The 18,467-nt window shown below is 37.5% G+C and overlaps 1 protein-coding gene and 2 pseudogenes across 1 annotated transcript; 1 reads left to right on the top strand and 2 right to left on the bottom strand.

Annotated features, from left to right (window-relative positions):
• Nucleotides 1-2,504: 2,504 nt before the first annotated feature.
• LOC133873379 (uncharacterized) lies at nucleotides 2,505-5,889 on the top strand (annotated as a pseudogene).
• A 1,197-nt stretch (nucleotides 5,890-7,086) lies between these two features.
• On the bottom strand, nucleotides 7,087-8,112 carry LOC133873932 (probable glutathione S-transferase). The gene is made up of 2 exons (XM_062311736.1): nucleotides 7,779-8,112; nucleotides 7,087-7,640 (listed from the first exon to the last, which is right to left on the bottom strand). The coding sequence occupies exons 1-2, from the start codon at nucleotides 8,088-8,090 to the stop codon at nucleotides 7,428-7,430; spliced, it is 525 nt and encodes a 174-aa protein (XP_062167720.1). The 5' UTR covers nucleotides 8,091-8,112; the 3' UTR covers nucleotides 7,087-7,427.
• Nucleotides 8,113-10,270: 2,158 nt separating this feature from the next.
• On the bottom strand, nucleotides 10,271-11,637 carry LOC133874042 (stemmadenine O-acetyltransferase-like; annotated as a pseudogene).
• Between the last annotated feature and the right edge of the window lie 6,830 nt (nucleotides 11,638-18,467).

The raw sequence follows: 18,467 nt of genomic DNA, 5'->3' as shown, positions 1-18,467 counted from the left end.
TAGTTGACGTTAACTTAGGGTAGTCTAATCCTCAAAAAATTCTTAAATTTAGGGTAATTCAAATAGAGTAATGATTCTTGCACAACTCTTACACAACTCGTGCACAACTCTAACTATTTTTTTTTTTTTTTTTTTTATTATTTTTTTTTTTTTTATGACTAACCATTGAATTTGTTTTCTTACATATGAGCCCTAAATATTCGATCAATGGTTGATCTTAAGAAAAAATTATTAGAGTTGTGCAAGAATCATTACTTATTCAAATATTCTTTAACGGTTAGCATTGGTTTCGTATAAGAATAAAATATGAGGATTGTATTTTCGATTTTAACCCTTAAGTTATAGACTGCAGAGGTACCCTCTACAATTCGAAGATGGAATCTTCATTGGCCGGTTTGGGGCATTGCATGGCTTGGGATGGGTGCAAGAATCACCGGTGGATGGGGGGAAAGGCAGGGGCGGAGGCACGTTGGAGGGTGGGGGGGCCATGGCCCCCCCCAAAAAAAAATTGACTTCTAAATTTTATTTTATTTTATTTTATTATTATTATTTTTTTTATTAATGCACTAATGGCCTCTGCAAAAAATGAATTCAACCCCCCTAATTTTTTTTTCTTAAAAAAAAAAAAAATTATCCTCAAGCCGGTAGTTCTGGCACTTAAATCTTAAAAGAAAAAAAAAATCATAATAATAATAATTAAAAAAAAAACCAACAGCAGCAGCAGACCATACCAAAAACAAGAAAAAAAAAAAAAAAAAAACCACAGCTATGCAGCAGATAGGTCCTAAGGAAAAAAAAAAATCAGACATGAGACAGCAATCAACCTCTCCACACGGCAAATGTGTAATCACTGAAATGTCAATAAAAAAAAAAAATTCACACTCCACAAGAGAAAAGGGGGCAAACCAAATTGCTCTTCAGTTTTCTAACTTCCTCAAATTTTTCTCACCAACTCTCTGTCAAAAGTATCACCCAAACCCCAAAAAAAAGAAAAAAAAAAGTTGTGGTGCAATCCTAAAAATACCGAGGCTTAGAGGGGAGAGAACTGAGATCTGAGACTGAGAGGCTGTGCATCCACCGTCTTCCACGCATCCGATGCTGCGCCCCACCACCACCAGCGTCCAGCGCGCGGTCCAGGGCCTCCAAGCTGTCCATCTAGCCTCGAGACACTGTCTTCTATCACTGTGAAACACTGAGACGTCACAAACGTGAGTTATCTGCTCTAGCCTCTAGTATTTATGCCATTTTTTTTCTATGCTGTGTTTGAGAGAGGCGTGAGATGAGGAAATGTTGTGTTTGACAGTGTAAGAGTCTGAGACTTTGAGGGAGGCGTTAGGCGTAGGAGAGAAATGAAAGTGAGGAAATGACTCAAATGAGGAATAATGGAATATTGTAGATTTGTCTTTTGTGGAAGCCAGAAGGATCCAGAAGGATAGAGTTTAGAAAAACCACTTGAGTCTTTGACCGAATGATTTCAAATTTTCAATGCTCTGATGAGTCATGCATGGCCGTGGGACTATCAAACCATTAAGGCATTAACCATGGTGGGACCGTGGCTGTGAGGATTGGGGTGACATGGAGAGATTTTTTCAAAAAGACCAATAATTTTTTTTTCAAAAAAGACCAATAGCTTTATTAGACACTTAGACGTTTTGGAAGGTCTGATTTTATATATGAGATTTTTTTTTTTTTTTTTTTTTTATTTTTTATTTTATTTCTTTAGGAATCAAATGATTAAAATTTCAAATATGATTATGTATTTATGTGATTAATGTAAAAAAATAATCAATAAATCAAATATGTTTTGTTAATATTTATCTTTGAATGATAAAAAAAATATATATTTGTTTTTATTATTTAATTTGTTTTTTTGTTTGTTTTGTTTTGTTTGTTTGTTTGTTTGTTTGTTTGTTTTTTTTCTTTTGTTTTGTTTTGTTTTTTTTTTTTTTTTTTTTTTTTTTTTTTTTTTTTTTTTCAATATTTAGCCTAGATAGAATTCTTAAGAAGCTTACAAAATAAATACACAAAAAAAGAAAATTACGTATGCCATTTTCTTTTTTTCTTTTTTATTGTGTTCCATAATTAATTTTCTAATTTATTTATTTTTATTATTATTGGTTTGCAGCATTCAGCTAGCACATTATTGTCTTTGATTTGTTTTTAAGAAACTCCTTAAGCTCAAGATAACATTGCTTTACTGAAAGGTACTCATTTTTCTTGTACCCTATTAATTGTGCTTAGTTTATTTGTCAAGTAGTTTATATTTTTTTTGTGTTTGCTATTTTGGCTAAATTAAGATTTTTAATAGTTACTTTGATTATTGATTTTTTTTTCCTTATAATTTGATGGGTTTTTTGATTTAGTTAATTTTTCGTTGCTTTTTTGGTTGTTAATGCTAATAAGAACTATTATAAGTAAAAAAAATTCTAATAAAAATCTTATATTTCTAGGTACTTTTTGGTTGATTTATTAATCTATAAATTTTTCTTACAGCTTAAAAAAATATGAGCAGACCAAAAACAATCGATTCATTCTTTAAGAAAAAATGTGCGAGTCATTCAGAGGTTAATAGTGATACACCTTTAAATAGACCGTTAGCAACGGATCTTAATGCTTCAGTGACTGATGAACGGCCTTCTAAATGTCCAAGAATCCTTCCTGAAGAAATTGATGCCACCTCTCTGCAACGTGATCCAGGAAAACGTCCGCAAATATGGGAATTTCCTGTAAACTTACAAGATGAAATGCGACGTGCTTATCTTAGAGCTGGCCCATGTCAACCTATTCTTAAACCTACAGAATATCCAGTTTCAGGACCGGAGAATCATCGTCGTCGATTTCAAGCTTCTTGGTTTCAGACATACTCAACTTGGTTGGAATATTCGGAATCAAAGGATGCTATCTTTTGTCATCCATATTACATTTTTGCTAAGAAATCAATAGGCCGTCCAGGATCAGATGCATTTACAGTGAAAGGTTTTAAGAATTGGAAAAAGGTGAACGATGGAATGAATTGTCCTTTAATGGGGCATGTGGGGACAGATCCCAATTCACCACATAAAATTGCTGTGAAATGTTGTGAAGATCTGAAGAATTATTCACGGCATATTGGCAAGTTAATTGAAAAACAGTCATCACAAGAAATAGAGAATAATCGATTGCGGCTCAAAACCTCAATAGATAGTGTTCGATGGCTAGCATTTCAAGCATGTGCATTCAGAGGTCATGATGAAAGCTCCGACTCAAAAAATCAAGGTAACTTCATTGAATTGATAAAGCTTTTAGCAACTTTTAATGATAAAGTTGATGGAGTTGTGTTGACAAATGCTCCACGGAATGCCAAATATACATCACCCCAAATTCAAAAAGAAATTTTGCATATCTTTGCAACTAAAGTACGAGATGTGATTCGTAAAGAAATTGGGGATGCTAAATTTTGCATTCTTGTTGATGAAGCTCGGGATGAGTCAAAAAGGGAGCAAATGGCAATCATTTTGAGATTTGTTGATAAAGATGGTTTTATTCGAGAGAGATTCTTTCATATTGTCCATGTCAAAGATACTACTGCATTAACTTTAAAAAAGAAGATATGTGATGTCATTTCTTGTAACGACCTCAAAATTCAGAATATTCAAGGTCAGGGATATGATGAAGGTAGTAATATGCGTGGAGAATGGAATGGGTTACAAGCTTTATTTCTTAGAGAATGTCCATATGCATATTATGTGCATTGCTTTGCTCATAAGCTACAATTAGCTTTGGTTGCAGCATCTAGAGAAGCAAAATCTGTTCATCAATTCTTTGAGAATTTGAATTTTATTATCAACATTGTTGTTGGTTCTTCAAAACGCAATGATGAATTGCAATCTGCTCAAGTTGCTGAGATTGAAAGTATGATTGCTTCTAATGAAATTGAGACTGGAAGGGGGGCCAACCAAATTGGTACTTTGCAATGACCTGGAGATACTCGATGGTCTTCTCATTTTAATTCTGTTTGTAGCTTGATAAGAATATTCCATGCTACTTGTTCAGTTCTCGACACTATCTCAAAGGATGGAACCAACTATTCTCAGCGCGGTAATGCTGAAGCGGCTTATATGGTATTAACATCATTTAAATTTATTTTGATATTACATTTGATGAAAGAGATTATGGGATTTACTAATTGTCTTTGTCAAGCTTTGCAACAAAATTCTCAAGACATTTTAAATGCCATGAAATTGGTTTCAACTACAAAATCACTTCTTCAGAATTTGAGAAATGAAAAGTGGGAGCATTTCCTTGATACTGTTAAATCATTTTGTGAAAAAAATGAAATTGATGTTCCTGATATGAATGCTCGTTACACTAGAGCTCGAGGTAGATTATGTCGCCAAAATGAAGAATCTTTCATGACAATGGAGCATCATTTTAGAATTGATGTATTTATTGCTGCAATAGACTTCCAATTGCAAGAACTGGATAATAGATTTAGTGAGCATGCAGTGGAACTTCTTCGTCTTAGTGCCGCTTTAAGCCCTCAAGATGCATACAAATTATTTAAGATCGATGATATATGCAGCTTAGTTGAGAAGTTCTATCCTCAAGATTTTATCGAGCAAGAGAAAATCATTTTGAGATTTCAATTGGATCATTATAAGCTTGATGTGCCAAAACATTCAGATTTTCAGAATATGTCCACTTTATCTGAGTTGTGCAGAGGATTAGCAATTTCAGGAAAATCAAAGATTTATAATTTGATTGACAGGTTGATTCGTCTAGTGTTGACTCTCCCTGTTTCTACCGCTACTACTGAACGAGCATTTTCTGCCATGAAACTTGTAAAAACTAGATTACGTAGCAGAATGGAAGAGTTTCTAGCAGATAATTTGGTAGTTTATATCGAGAAAGAAATTGTTAAGGATTTCACTACAGAGATGATAATGGATGAGTTTTATTCCATGAAACCGTTGACGTTGAGCACAATTCGAAGGAGATGTGAAGTTTTGTTTTTTATTTTTTTTTTGTACATGTCTATAGCAAAATAGAACGCTTTTGTATTTGAATGAAAAGTTATTTTTAAATATAATTTTATAGACATGTAACTTTTATATACAGTTATAACTTATGGTTTACTATGAAGTTAAGTTTAATTGTTTATTAAGACTTGTTTTTTTTTTTTTTATTATTTTACAAGCGGGCGCACATTGGACTATATTTATTTATTTACGTTCGGCCCCCCCCCTTAAACTAATTCCTGGCTCCGCCCCTGGGGAAAGGGATAGGGTTCATTGAGCGAGCCTTTTGGGAGATGTTTGGGGTATTTTTCTGGTATATTGCTATCAAATAATGGTTACTATCAAATGGTCATATTGCTAATTCAAATTCTTTAGAGGAAAATACACTTTAACTCCAAAAATATTACAATTTTGATACTTTTACTTCTAAAGTTTAAAAAGTGACACTCGAATTCAACAAATTACCTAATTAACTGCGATGCTTAACATTTTCCTTAGTTCATTTATTTAATTTTTGGACAGAACTTACCCCCCCTAAAGTTGTACCTCTCTTTTGATTTTGCCTCTAATTTTAAAAAATTACAATATACCCCCACCAAGTTATTGTAATTAAAAAAATGACTTATGGCTAGCTGTGGGTGTGTTTTTTTTAAGCAAAAATCTTAATGAATGAATGACATTGCAAATAATTAAAAGATAAATATATTTAATTAAGAGAAATTAAATTTTAAGGGAGACGTTGTAAAAGTAGTGGCAATTTAAGAAGGCCACATGAAGTTTCTCATTTTCTTTAAAAAAAAATAAAAAATCCCAAATCCATTTGCACATTTTTATGGGGTTGGGCTTTGATGCTTAACAGTATGCATATGGGCTGGTTATCGCATTGCTTTGAAGATAGGAATACACGCAAGGCCGGTCCAGTAGGATGAACTAGCGTGTTTGTTGATGGTTTGTCTTGGAGTCTGTCACCTAAGATAGATAACCCAGGCCCACCCCTATCAGATAAAAAGCTTAATGGAATAATTGAGTTAAATATTAATGCAGAGGAAAACAATACGCCCCGTTTTAGTACCACACAATCATCGATTCATGACTAAGGGCATGTTTAGAATTGCGTTAAAAAGGTTAAAAAATATATTTAGTACATAAAAAATTATGCAAAGTAAAAAAAAAAAGAAAAAAAAAATCAATTTAGGTAAAAAATTCAAAAAATATTTCTTTGATATTTTTGTTCTTAAAATCGACAAAACACAATTTCGAAAAAAATTTAAAAATAAAGCTTTTTCTCAAAAATTCTTTTTGAATTTAAAAGTTTTATTTTCAAACAAAATTCCAACATAGGCTCCTATAGCCTATCAAAAGGGCAATAATTTGGATAGCCACGTAAAACGAACGATATTTCATAAGACTTATCCAAATTCTAATTCTTATTTTATAAACCATAAAAAGTGGATTCCAATATACATGATTGACCTTTAAGAAAAAATTCCTGATATCGGCTATGATAACTATTCGTTTTAAGTAGGGGTGTACAAACGGTTATAACCGGTGGTTATTGATTAAAACCACTAACCATCTAGGCGGTTATTTCATTTTACCAACTGCAACCGCTAAACGCTTAGGCGGATGCGGTTATTTTTATAATCGCCGTTTAGCGGTTATTAAGTAGATATTAGATAATCGGCGGTTGTATAACTGTTTTTCAATTTGGGTTTTAAGCCGGTTTTAGTGCAAGTTTTAAATCCAAAATCCAAAATAGTAACAAATACAAATTTAAAACATAACAAATCCAAATTTTATATATATATATATATATATATATATATATATATATATATATAAGCGGTTAACAGTTATTAACCGCTTTTAAAAGTGGTTATGCGATTTTGCGGTTAGCGGTTTTAAAGCGATTATAATCGCTCGATTTGTAAACCCCTAGTTTTAAGTTATTTTTGGTAATGTTTAGACCCAAAACTTGCACTAAAGTCTATTATTTCTTCCCCCGCGAAAGAAAGAAAGAAAAAAGTCTATGCTGATTACTAGTGGATGATGTGTTTGGCCAACAGCTCCAGCATGTTCAAAATTGGACTTTGATCATAACATAGATTCATCCAATATAACGTAAGGAGAAATCATCACTTCAATACATCAAGCCTAAACACTTCCAAAACGAAAAGAAAAAGAAAAACAGAGTCATCACAAGACGGCAGAAATTCAGACGAAATTACAAGCATATGGCAGAAGCCCATTTATTTATTACAGTAGTGGATTATTTATTACATCGATCTATTTGGAAGCATTAGTGCCCCCAATGCGATTTCGTAAATAGGCAATTAGTTTGTCTCTTGCAGGTAGATTTTCCTTGATAACACCGTTGCTCACGAACTCATCACTCCAGTTGCAAAGTTTGGGAAATTTCTCAGTGGTCAACTACTCTACCCCCGAAGCTTCTTCCAAAACTCTAAGCCAAAAGGCAATAAAGCTAGCGACAATGTCAACCATTCCAATACTCTCTCCTCCAAAGAACCTTTTTTTCTTTTGCTCTTCCTCTAGAAACTTCAGAAGCTCAGATGTTTCTTCCGCAGCCTTTTCACGCTCCTCCTCTTCACCCGGGTAGAAAGCTTTAAATACCGGCAGCAAGCACTGAAAAAAAAAAAAAAAAAAACTCTAATTTTAGCCTGATCAGCTGATTATTCAACGTTTGTTTTTAGAAATGATGCCAAATTGTTAGACAAACAGTGTCTATAATTGAAGGAAGCTAATTAGAGAAAAAGAAATTACCTTATCGTCAATGAACTTGGCCCAGAAACGTGCAACGGCTCTCTGATACGGATCCTTGGGCAACAAGGGATAGCCTTGCCATGTCTCATCCATGTATTCGAGAATAACTTGGGACTCGGCGATAGGCTTTCCGTTGTGTACAAGCACGGGAATCTTCTTGTGAATGGGGTTGTATTTGAGAAGCGCAGGGCTCTTGTTGGTTATATCTTCCTCCATGTATTTGTACTCCACTCCTTTCAGTTTCAGAGCCATCTCTACTCTGTGAGTAAAGGGGCTTCCCCAAGCACCAAACAACAACACTTCTTCGGCCATTTCGACACTTTTTGCTTCTTCGCCTTTCCTCTGTTATTTTTGTGCTGCTTAGTTCTCTTTGGGTCTGATGCCCTTTTATAGATCAGCCACGATCAGGGGTGGGCAAATTATCCGCCTAACCGCCTACCGAACCGCCATCTACCACCTAATTTCGGTTCGGTAGTCGGTATAAAATTTTATTCCGAAAGCTGGATCGGCAACGAACCGAACCGCGTTTTAAGCGGTAACCGAACCGAACCGAACCGCCTTCTATTCCGACCGATTAACCGAACCGATATAAAATGAAACGACGTCGTTTTAGTAAGAACGAAACGTTTGATCTTTTTTTTTTTTTTTTTTTTTTTTTTTTTTTTTCTTTAAAAAAATCAAAACGACGTCGTTTCATTACCCATTTTAACCGAATGTTAACCGACCGCCTATTAACTGCTTAACCGACCTAACCGAAATAAATTCACCGACTGCATTCCGACAAAAGTTGGTTAACCGACCGAATTAACCGACTTAACCGCCTACCGAATCGACGCCTACCCCTAGCCACGATCCAAGAGATTACTTGGCCGATAAGCTTCTACGCTTGTTATTATATTTATTAATTACTTGGCCATCAAACACTGGAGTTGGTGGTTGTTGACTTCGAGTTATTGGCTTATTGCCTTATCTCAGCACCATCAATAGAATATTCACAAAAGACACTTCTTTAGCAACCTCTACGGCCATTTACTACAACGAAGGGTGTGGATTTATAGAATTGCAGCCCCTACCACTGTGGGAATTTTCCTGGATCCATTAGTTTAGAAAAAAAGTTTCTAAATAAGCAAAATGGTCAATTTATATAATCAACCAATTAAAACATAATTTTATTTGTTTTCTTGATGAGATACTTATAAATACTTTCTAAAAATCTTTAGAGTAAACTTTACTTAACTCTCACTGAATTTATTTGTTTTTCTTTATTTTTTTTTTAATTTTGGTTTATTTTTTAATTTTTTTTTTAGTTTTTAGTTTTTCTTTTAGTTTTATTTATTTATTTTCAAATTTATAAAGACATTTTTGTCTTATTGAAAAAAATTTAGGGTCATTTTTGTCTTTTTGTTGGTTTTAGAGTAGACATTGATATTTTTTGGTAGTTTGAGGAGTGATATTGACACAATTGGTGGTTTGAAGGGCGAGAGACATTGACAATTGAGTGGTAGTTTGAGGGAGATATGCGTACTTTTCTCATTTTTTTTTTCAAAGAAATTAATTTTTTTTTTTGAATTTATAAGGGTATTTTTGTCTTATAGAAAAAATTGAAAGGTTATTTTTGTCTTTTTGTTGGCCTTAGGGGACATTAATAATTTTTTGGTAGTTTGGAGGAGGACATTGTCCTAATTGAAAGTTTGAGAAGGACATTGTCAATTGAGTAGTAATTTGAGGGGAGTATTTTGACCTTTTTATTTTATTTATTTTTTATAAGCATGGGTATTTTATTTATTTTTACATCTTCGTTAAGGTTTAACACAAAATTCTAACGAAGGGGGTGATGATTGAAAGGGGTTGTAAATCAAAAACTCCTACATTACAAATTTTTAAAGTTTAAGAGGGACATTGCAAAAGCCTTGATAGTTTAGAGGGTAAGTGAAGTATCTCCAAATCTTTATTTGTTACTGATTGTTTACTTAAATGCAAAATTAGTGAATCAGTAAATATTAAATGAACTCAATTTGAACTCCAATTTAAGCTAGCATATAACGAAATAAAATCTTTCTTGTTTAATATTCTACGGTAATGACAGTGGTTTTATTTTTCTTTTTCAAACTTTGAATGAAAATTTAAGATCATGATTGATTGATCTAACTATACTAATCAAGACACTTCGGTACTCTTTAATGATGAGGTTCAAGAGATTTAGACATGAGAAATGATTCTCCTATATTAATTTCTCATACATTTTTCTTATACCTTATCTTACGTGTAGTTATTTTTCTTTTTTTATCAACAAATTTTCAGTGACAGTTTTAAAATAAAAAAATAACTTCACATATAATGAGATGTGAGACATGCGTATAAAAAAATGTAAGACAATCATTTCTCTTTAGAGATATATATATTTGGAGACACAAAAGATCAGAAAGAGATTGAATCACATGCATTTAGAAGAACGTAGGCATGAACTTCCTTTCATCACGAAATAAACGAAGATCAGAAATTTAAAAAACATTAATATTATTTCATTACAAAAGAAAAAAGGAAACAAAGTGCATTCAAAAGAGCTAGCGGTCAGTCACCAATTTTGCAAGACATAAATGGAAGGAGTTCTGGGTCACCATCAAACACGGGCGCGTCTTCCTCCAATATGTTAACAAATGCTTCAATTCCATGTCCATCTCTTGTACTCAACAAGTAGACTTGATTCTTGATAGGCACAGCTGGAAGACAGACCCAGCTGGTAGGCTCCCCCCACCCAAAATCAGTTTCATAAAGAGGAAACCAGCACCAAGCTGAAAACTTATATATCTCCATGCCGCCCTCTGAAGAAAGCTTGACCCCTTTTGTGAGAGAATCCAGAATCATACCCCTTTGCAGTTTCTTCACGTAATCACCATTAATTCCTCGTATTGCATTACTTAGCTTATTCACAAGAATACCATGACTGTCATGATCATCATGTGTTGATAATATTATAGCAGAGTAGACAAGATTCCCAATGGAATGCATTGGCATGGGTGGGACCGTCCTCTCGCGTAAGTTCACCACATGAATAGCTACATCCACTCTTACTGGCGCTGGTTTTGATTTGGATATCGCCATGAGACGTTTCCATATGAACGCTGAAACTGGCTCAACACGCGTTGGGAGCTTTGGTATTGAGAAGGCCTTGTCTTTCAGAGCTGCTATGCTTGATTTGTCGAACACCAGTCTTCTTGTCACGATCTTGTCCTTTGTGACCACCAAGTCTCCCTTGCCCCAAGATATTTCTTTCGGTGGAAAGTACATGGCCGCCGCATCAAAATTGGGACAGACAGCTTCAACTGCTGCTGCAACTCCACGTGACGTATCGCTCCAGGCGCCAAGAAATGTTGCGGCTGAAGCCCCATCGGCGATCCTGTGTGAAATACACACTCCAATTGCTACTCCACCACAGTCAAAGAAATTACACTGGACAGCTAACAGAACTTCACGGCTTGCATACGGTTCAAACGGCAGAAATTTGTTTAAGATTTTCGCATTGAATTCATGGAGAGCTTCTGATAACTTGCACGCAACTCGAGCTTCATAATACCCCCTCATCGTTGCACTCGATGGAGTTGTCTTCTTTGACCCTTCCAGCCAAAGGGTAGAAGCGATTGAGGGTTTGTTCAAGGGACTTCTTCAGCTCAGAAGATTTTTGGACGCGATCAACGTCATGGCCTTTCTTGGCATGATAGAAAAGAATGATAGGAGTATAGGTGGTGAGTGCAAGTTGATCTAGGAAGGAAAGTTTGTGGTTTCTAAGTTTATGGGGTGTTGGAGACGATGGGCTAATTATCTCCTTAGAGATTATTTCAAGATTCATCGTCGCCATCCTTTTGATTCAGAAAACTAACCCCCTCAATGTCGTTTATGCACTCTTTTCTTAAGAGATGAAAAGTTGATCGATCTCTCACTTTTTGTGATAGATTTGCTCCAAATTCCAATTAAAGCGCGATACTGGATTTGTTTATTTATAGATTTCACATCATATACTATTTATTTATAGTTCGATTATTAGCTAGATTTCACATTTTGACTTTGTTATAAATTTCACACTATGCTCCAAACGCCTTAACTGATCGTGTGGGGATGGATAACATGGTTAGTTTAAAATCGACACAGAGGTGGTGTGACCATTGGGGACGTTTCTAGAGAGAGAAACTCCTGATAGTTTCTAGAGAGAGAGCGTAGAGAGAGTCTTTGTGGGGGGGGGGGAGGAGGATTCACGCCTCTCTTCCCCCCCCCCCCCCCCCCCCCCCCCCCACGGTGTTTTTTGTGACCTTTTAGAAGGTCTTTTGTTTTCCCCATGGTTAGATCTATAATGAAGACAATGTAAGAAGAAGATTTTACTGTAATTGTCTTGGAGAGCTAGTGTGCTCTGTTCTCAATTTATATAGAGGAGATAAAACTATAAAAGGAAACATCTTTACAATGGAAGAATACATTGACTTAAATGTTTCTACTCTTGGCTAACAGCAGATCACGTAGAGCCTGAAGACCAGGAAAAGTTTGGGCTCCATGTTTCCTGTTGACAACTGTAGGACTCATGCAACGTGGAGGCCATAGGGTTGCTGTGGTCTTAGAGAAGAGGCTATCGTGTATAGCCTTGAGGTTCTTGAGAATTAGCATGACTCATCTTGAATTTAGTGGCTTGGGAACTTGTGTTCTGTATATTAGCCGAGCTGGCTGCTTGAGATTCAATACACCCCTCCAATCTGAACGGATTGGGACAGACATTTAGATTGGCCCGAAGAAGAGCAAAGTGGGTAGAGGTGAGTGGCTTGGTGAGAATGTCAGCTAATTGGTCTTTGCTAGAGAGAAATTTGACAATGAGAGTTTTGAGGGCTACATGGTCCCGAATAAAATGGTAATCAATTTCGATGTGTTTAGATCGAGCATGAAAGACCGGATTAGAGGACAAGTAGATGGCACCAATATTGTCACAAAATAGAACAGGAGTAGAACTTAAGAAGACACCAAGTTCTTTGAGCAAAGATTGCAGCCAGGTCAGTTCGGCAGTAGCATTAGCAAGGGCCTTATACTTAGCTTCAGTGCTGGAACGGGAAACGGTAGGCTGCTTCTTGGAGTGCCAAGAGAGGAGATTAGGTCCAAGGAAGGTGCAAAAGCCAGAAGTGGATTTGCGGTCATCAGGGCAGCCAGCCCAGTCGGCATCAGAGAAGGTAACAAACTAAAAATCACGGCAAGGTTGAATGAGAAGACCATGGGTTATAGTGTGTTTCAGATATCGAAGGATGCGTTTCACAGCAGTCCAGTGAACATCTCGGGGATCATGCATGAACTGAGAACATTTGTTGACTGCAAAGGCAATATCAGGACGTGTTATAGCTAAATAGTGAAGGGCTCCAACAGTGCTTTGATATAAGGTAGCATCGGTCAAGGTGATCCCAGCAAATTTGCTAAGAGAGGTGGAGGCTGCCATAGGAGAAGTGAGGGGCTTGGCCAATGTCATATTAGTTTTGTGTAGAAGATCAGTGATGTAACGATGCTGAGAGAGGTGGAGGCCAGCAGCACATTTAGTGACTTCCACGCCAAGAAAGTAAGTTAAGGGCCCAAGGTCTTTGATGGGAAAGGCAGCCGAGAGAGAGCGGAGGAGATCATCTAAGGCCACATGGGAAGAACCAGTGAGAATGAGGTCATTTACATATACAAGAACCATGAGTTGGACATGAGCAGATTTGAACAAGAACAAAGAGTTATCAGCTGATGAGATAGAGAAACCAAATTCCAAGAGGTGGGAGCTGAGTCGAGAGAACCATGCACGAGGGGTCTGTTTGAGGCCATAGAGAGCCTTTTTGAGAAGACAAATTGCCGTGGGGTACTGCGGATGGACAAAGCCAGGGGGTTGGGCCATATAAACTTTTTCAGATAAGGAACCATGGAGGAAAGCATTACTTACATCAATTTGCTTAATAGGCCACCCATAAGAGACAACAAGAGAAAGAACAGTCCGGATAGTAATAGGTTTGATAACTGGACTATAAGTTTCAGTGTAGTCAATGCCAGATTGTTGGTGGAATCCTTTAGCAACTATGCAAGCCTTATACCGATCAATGCTACCATCAACCTTGCGCTTAGTTCTGAAAACCCATTTGCAGCCCACAATCTTCATGGAGGTCTGTGGAGGAACAAGAGTCCAAGTTCCATTCTTGAGGAAAGCATGGAATTCCTCTGCCATAGCAGAACGCCAGACTTCCTGTTTAACAGCTTGAGAGAAACAAGTGGGATCAGGGTTGGTAGAGACAAGAGAAGTAGTTAGAGCCCATGGGAGAGGGTACCAGACAGTACCATCAGTGAACTAACTTGGTTTGTGTATATTGGACTGGGCACGGGTAATCATGGTGTTAGTATTATTGGCCTCATTCTGTTTGGACAAAATCACTTGTGTGTATAGATGCTGTTTTATCAGGGATTCCACTATTCAAAGTGATGTCAGAAGATTCTGCACTGCTTTCAAGACAGAAGTTTTCGGTTCCCTGCCAGCCGTTCGGACGATCGTGCCATCCCGTTCGGACGCCCATCTGACCATTGTTCCATACGTCCGGACGACGTGCCATACCATCCGGACGCCAGTCAGACCAAGCATCATCCGTTCGGACGACGTGCATTTTCCGTCTGGACCTCTACTGTATCGAGAAGCTATTGTTCCATCCTGTATCCGTCCGGACATCTTAGCAGCCCGTCCGGACGCCTCTCAGTGATTGATCAGCTTCAGATTCTTTCCAAGTTCAGAATAAGGGAAGATTGATATACCCGTCCGGACGCGCTTATATATAAGGCAATAATCGTAATTCAAATATCACAGTCCGGACGTCAGTCAGCCTTGGTCCGGACGCGCGTGCAACTAATATGGAAATTGCCGATTCGACTTCAACCGTTCGGACGAATGCCTATCATGGTTCAAATGCGCGCATAGCAGATATGGAAATTGCGTGTTGAAGTTCAGATGTTCGGACGCTCATCCCCCTTGGTTTGGACGCACGAAACCTTATATGGAAGTTACTTGCAGCAGACGTGCAACCGTCCGGACGATAGTGTCTCACCGTTCGGACGCAACTCTTAAACAAGAAAGATTTTCAGCAAAAATCTCGAAAAATTCTGTCGCACTGTTGTCCGTCCGGACAGCCCAGGTTCACCGTCCGGACGGCGTTCGTACATATTACAGCAGTCGCCCATTATGCACCTCAGCCTATAAATAGAGGCCTCTGGGTATTGAGAACTGTAAGAATTCGATATTGAATTCCACAGGTGCTCAGAGAAGTTATTTTGAAGATTGTTGAGCTGATCTAGTTTCCTCTGAAGCCATTGCAAGTGTGCTATTGCTGCGCTACAACTGAAGTCTATCTTAGAGGTTAGCCCTAAGGTAAAGGATTCTATTGAAGACCCATTCAGGTAGGAGACCTGATTGGGAAGCGTTCGTGTTAAGTTACACGTTAGAGAGCAAGGTACGACCACTGTATCGGGTATTTGTGAGTGTTACTATCTTGTATCTAGCTTTGTCTTTTGAATAGTGGATATCCTGGGTTTGACTGCCTCGGAGTGGTTTTTCTCTTAATTGAGTTTCCACTTCGTCAACAAAAATCTCTGTGTCATTTAATTTCCGCATTATTATTTTTGTTGACACTTTGTGCATGCACTTGCTGTTTATTTTAGAAGTCAATTTTCGTTTTTCAATTGGTATCAGAGCTTGGTACACTCTGTTGAGATTTATTTCTTGAGTGTTATTATTTTTTACTTCTATATTTTGATATGTCTCAAACTCTTAATTCTGTTCCTGCCTTTGATGGCACGAATTATGGCTATTGGAAGGCACGTATGCGTTTCTTTCTGAAATCTATTGACTGTTAGAGTATTGTTGAAACTGGTTGGACCAAACCAGAGGATGCAGCATTCGAACTAGTCTCTGAGAAAAACGCACGTCTTTCAAATGATAAAGCCCTCCATGCTCTGTGCCAAGCATTTTCTCCATCTGAATTCCCCAAAATTTCAAACTGCGAATCAGCCCAAGAAGCATGGAAAATCTTGGAAACAACATATGAAGGCACGAAACTTGTTAAATTTGCCAAACTTAAAATGTTGATTTCAAGATTTGAAGAAATTAAGATGTTGGAAGAAGAGACCTTTGGAGAGTTTTACTCAAAGATAAGTGACCTGAGGAACTCCATGGTGAGTGTTGGGAAACCTATATCGGATGTAAAACTCATCAGAAAGATTCTAAGATCTTTGCCTGAGCGTTTCAGGATCAAGGTGACCACTATTGAGGAAAGCAAGGATCTTGAGGAGATGAAGATTGAAGAGTTGGTAGGATCTCTTCAAACATATGAGTTGTCTCTGCCCCCGGTCAAGAAGTTCAAGACCATTGCCCTAAAGACTTCCAAGAAGAAGGTAGAAGCATCATCTGAAGATGACTCTGACGATGAAGAGAAAGCTGTGGCTATGTTAGCCAAGAATTTCAGAAGACTGATGAAAGATGATCGGTTCAAGAAGAAGTTTTCTGAAAGAGTAAAGAAACCTCCCAGAGAAGCTGAACCTGAGGAAGAAGAGAAGAAAGATCCCAGAGGACCCTGATGTTTTGAATGCTCAAGCTTTGGGCATATCCGGACCGATTGCGGGAATCTTAAGAAGGGCAAGGGAAAGGCTTACAATGTGACTCTCAGTGATGAATTGGAAGAAGAAGCTCCAGAGTTTGAAAAATTTATGGCCTTTGTTGCCTGATGAGTACCAAATATTGTATATTTAGACCCCTTGATTTATATTAGTTAGACCTTTAGCCTTGCTATTTTATGATGTTTTTGTTAGTTTGTGTTTTTGTGTTTTAAAGGTCAATAAGAGAGGAATGAAAAATTTCATGAGGAAATGCTTGGAAATTCGGAAGTCCTGAAAAGTCAATCGATCGAAATTTTGCCTGAAGTCGATCGATCGAAATTTCCCAGAACTTACTTTTGCAGAAGCGCGCCAGAACGCCCAATCAGGAGCTTCTCCATGATAAAAAGCAGTTCTCCCTCTGATTTTCGCAGCAGAACACGCTGGTTTTGTGACCTTAGTTGTCTCTAGCAAGAGAGGAACCCTAGAGGGGGTTAGAGGAATCATTTTACATGGGTTTCTAACCCTAATTTCCTTCTATAAAGCCATAGCCATGTCTCCTTGTTGGAGAGAATTCTGAGAGCAGTAGCTGGTTTAATTTCGTGCATTTTATAGTTCATTTCAGTAGCTCTTTTCTTTAGATACTTCTCTTTGTAATGCTTTTCTTCTATTTTCATGTTTGTTCTTCAAGTTTTTGTGATGTTCTTAGTCATGGGAGGCTAGAACTCTCAACTAAGGTTGAGGATGAAACCTTTCCATTGATGACACTCACACTCTTGTAGTACTACTTGCACATTTAATGTTATATCATTATGTTGTTCAAGTTCCATTCATTTATTGCTTTATCTTTTGCAATGAATGTGGTTGGTGGTAGAAATAGGACATTTGATGTATTTCAACCGATGGATACATTGTTTTATCGATTTGAAAGATGATATCCATTGTGATTTATTCTTTGAATGGATACAATGGATGATTTGATTTCAAATGAGTACTCTTTGTGATTTATCTTTGAGTTGGATTCATTTAATGGTTCTAAGGTTTATGGTTGAGAAACTTGAATGACACCCTAAACTTAATGTTCTTTGGGTGTTCAAATGGAAACCAAGAGTGTGAGTTGTTGGAGATAGTTTGGTGAATTCCTTAGCCTTAGCTCCTTTTTACATATTTCATTTTTTGGTGCATGTTTAATCCTCAAACTCTTGGAACTAGGTTAGAATGAGGTTGATTGAACAAGACACTGATTTTTGACCATTTCCCTGTGGATTCAACCTCGCACTTGCACACACACTATATTGCAAACGATTCGTGCGCTTGCGAGTACTCTTTAAAACTCACAACATTGCCCCACATGTTGAAGAAGAAGACTCGTATTACTCGGAGCATAGCGATAATGGGGAAGAGCTCAAGGAGGCCTACAAGACACTCTACATAGAGTATGAGAAGCTGAGGGAAGGACGAAAGCAGCACCTTAATGATTTGAACAGTTTGCAGACTGAGAAGAGTTCATTGCTGCTCAAAATACAAGAGCTCAAGGAAAAGCTACTAGAGACGCAGCTCCAGCTAGAAAGAGTTACTGATGAGAAGCTGACTCGTATGCTATCTATTCAAAAGAGCCCAACCGACAAGACTGGTCTTGGGTATGTAACTCGCTTTTCTGATGCTCCCTCTACTTCAAAGACTATTTGTAAAACCTGCAGTCCCAGAGCCTCCTCCCACTGTAGAAGATAAAGGGAAGGACAAAGTCGATAATGATGCTCCAGATGATCAGAAGCCTCATTCCATCAGAAGACCTCCCATATGCCATCACTGCGGTCTAAGTGGGCATGTTCGTCCTCAGTGCTCCCTCCTGAAGGCATAGAAAGTCAAGGCCAAGAAAGAAGTGCCCCAACAGGTTAATGGCACTAGATCTGGAGTCCAGCATCAGACTCCATGGCATCCTTACCAAGCACCATGGGGACAAGCACCGAGGCATCAATATCAAGCCCTTTGGTCTCATGCTCCTAGGGTTCAGACATCTCAGCATTAGCGGCCTCAGCAGCGATTTGTACCAGCCAATCATAG

The sequence above is a fragment of the Alnus glutinosa genome, chromosome 7 (assembly GCF_958979055.1).
Source record: "Alnus glutinosa chromosome 7, dhAlnGlut1.1, whole genome shotgun sequence".
NCBI lineage: Eukaryota > Viridiplantae > Streptophyta > Magnoliopsida > Fagales > Betulaceae > Alnus > Alnus glutinosa.
Note: the sequence above shows the minus strand (reverse complement) of the source record. Positions and strands in the feature narration are given on the sequence as shown.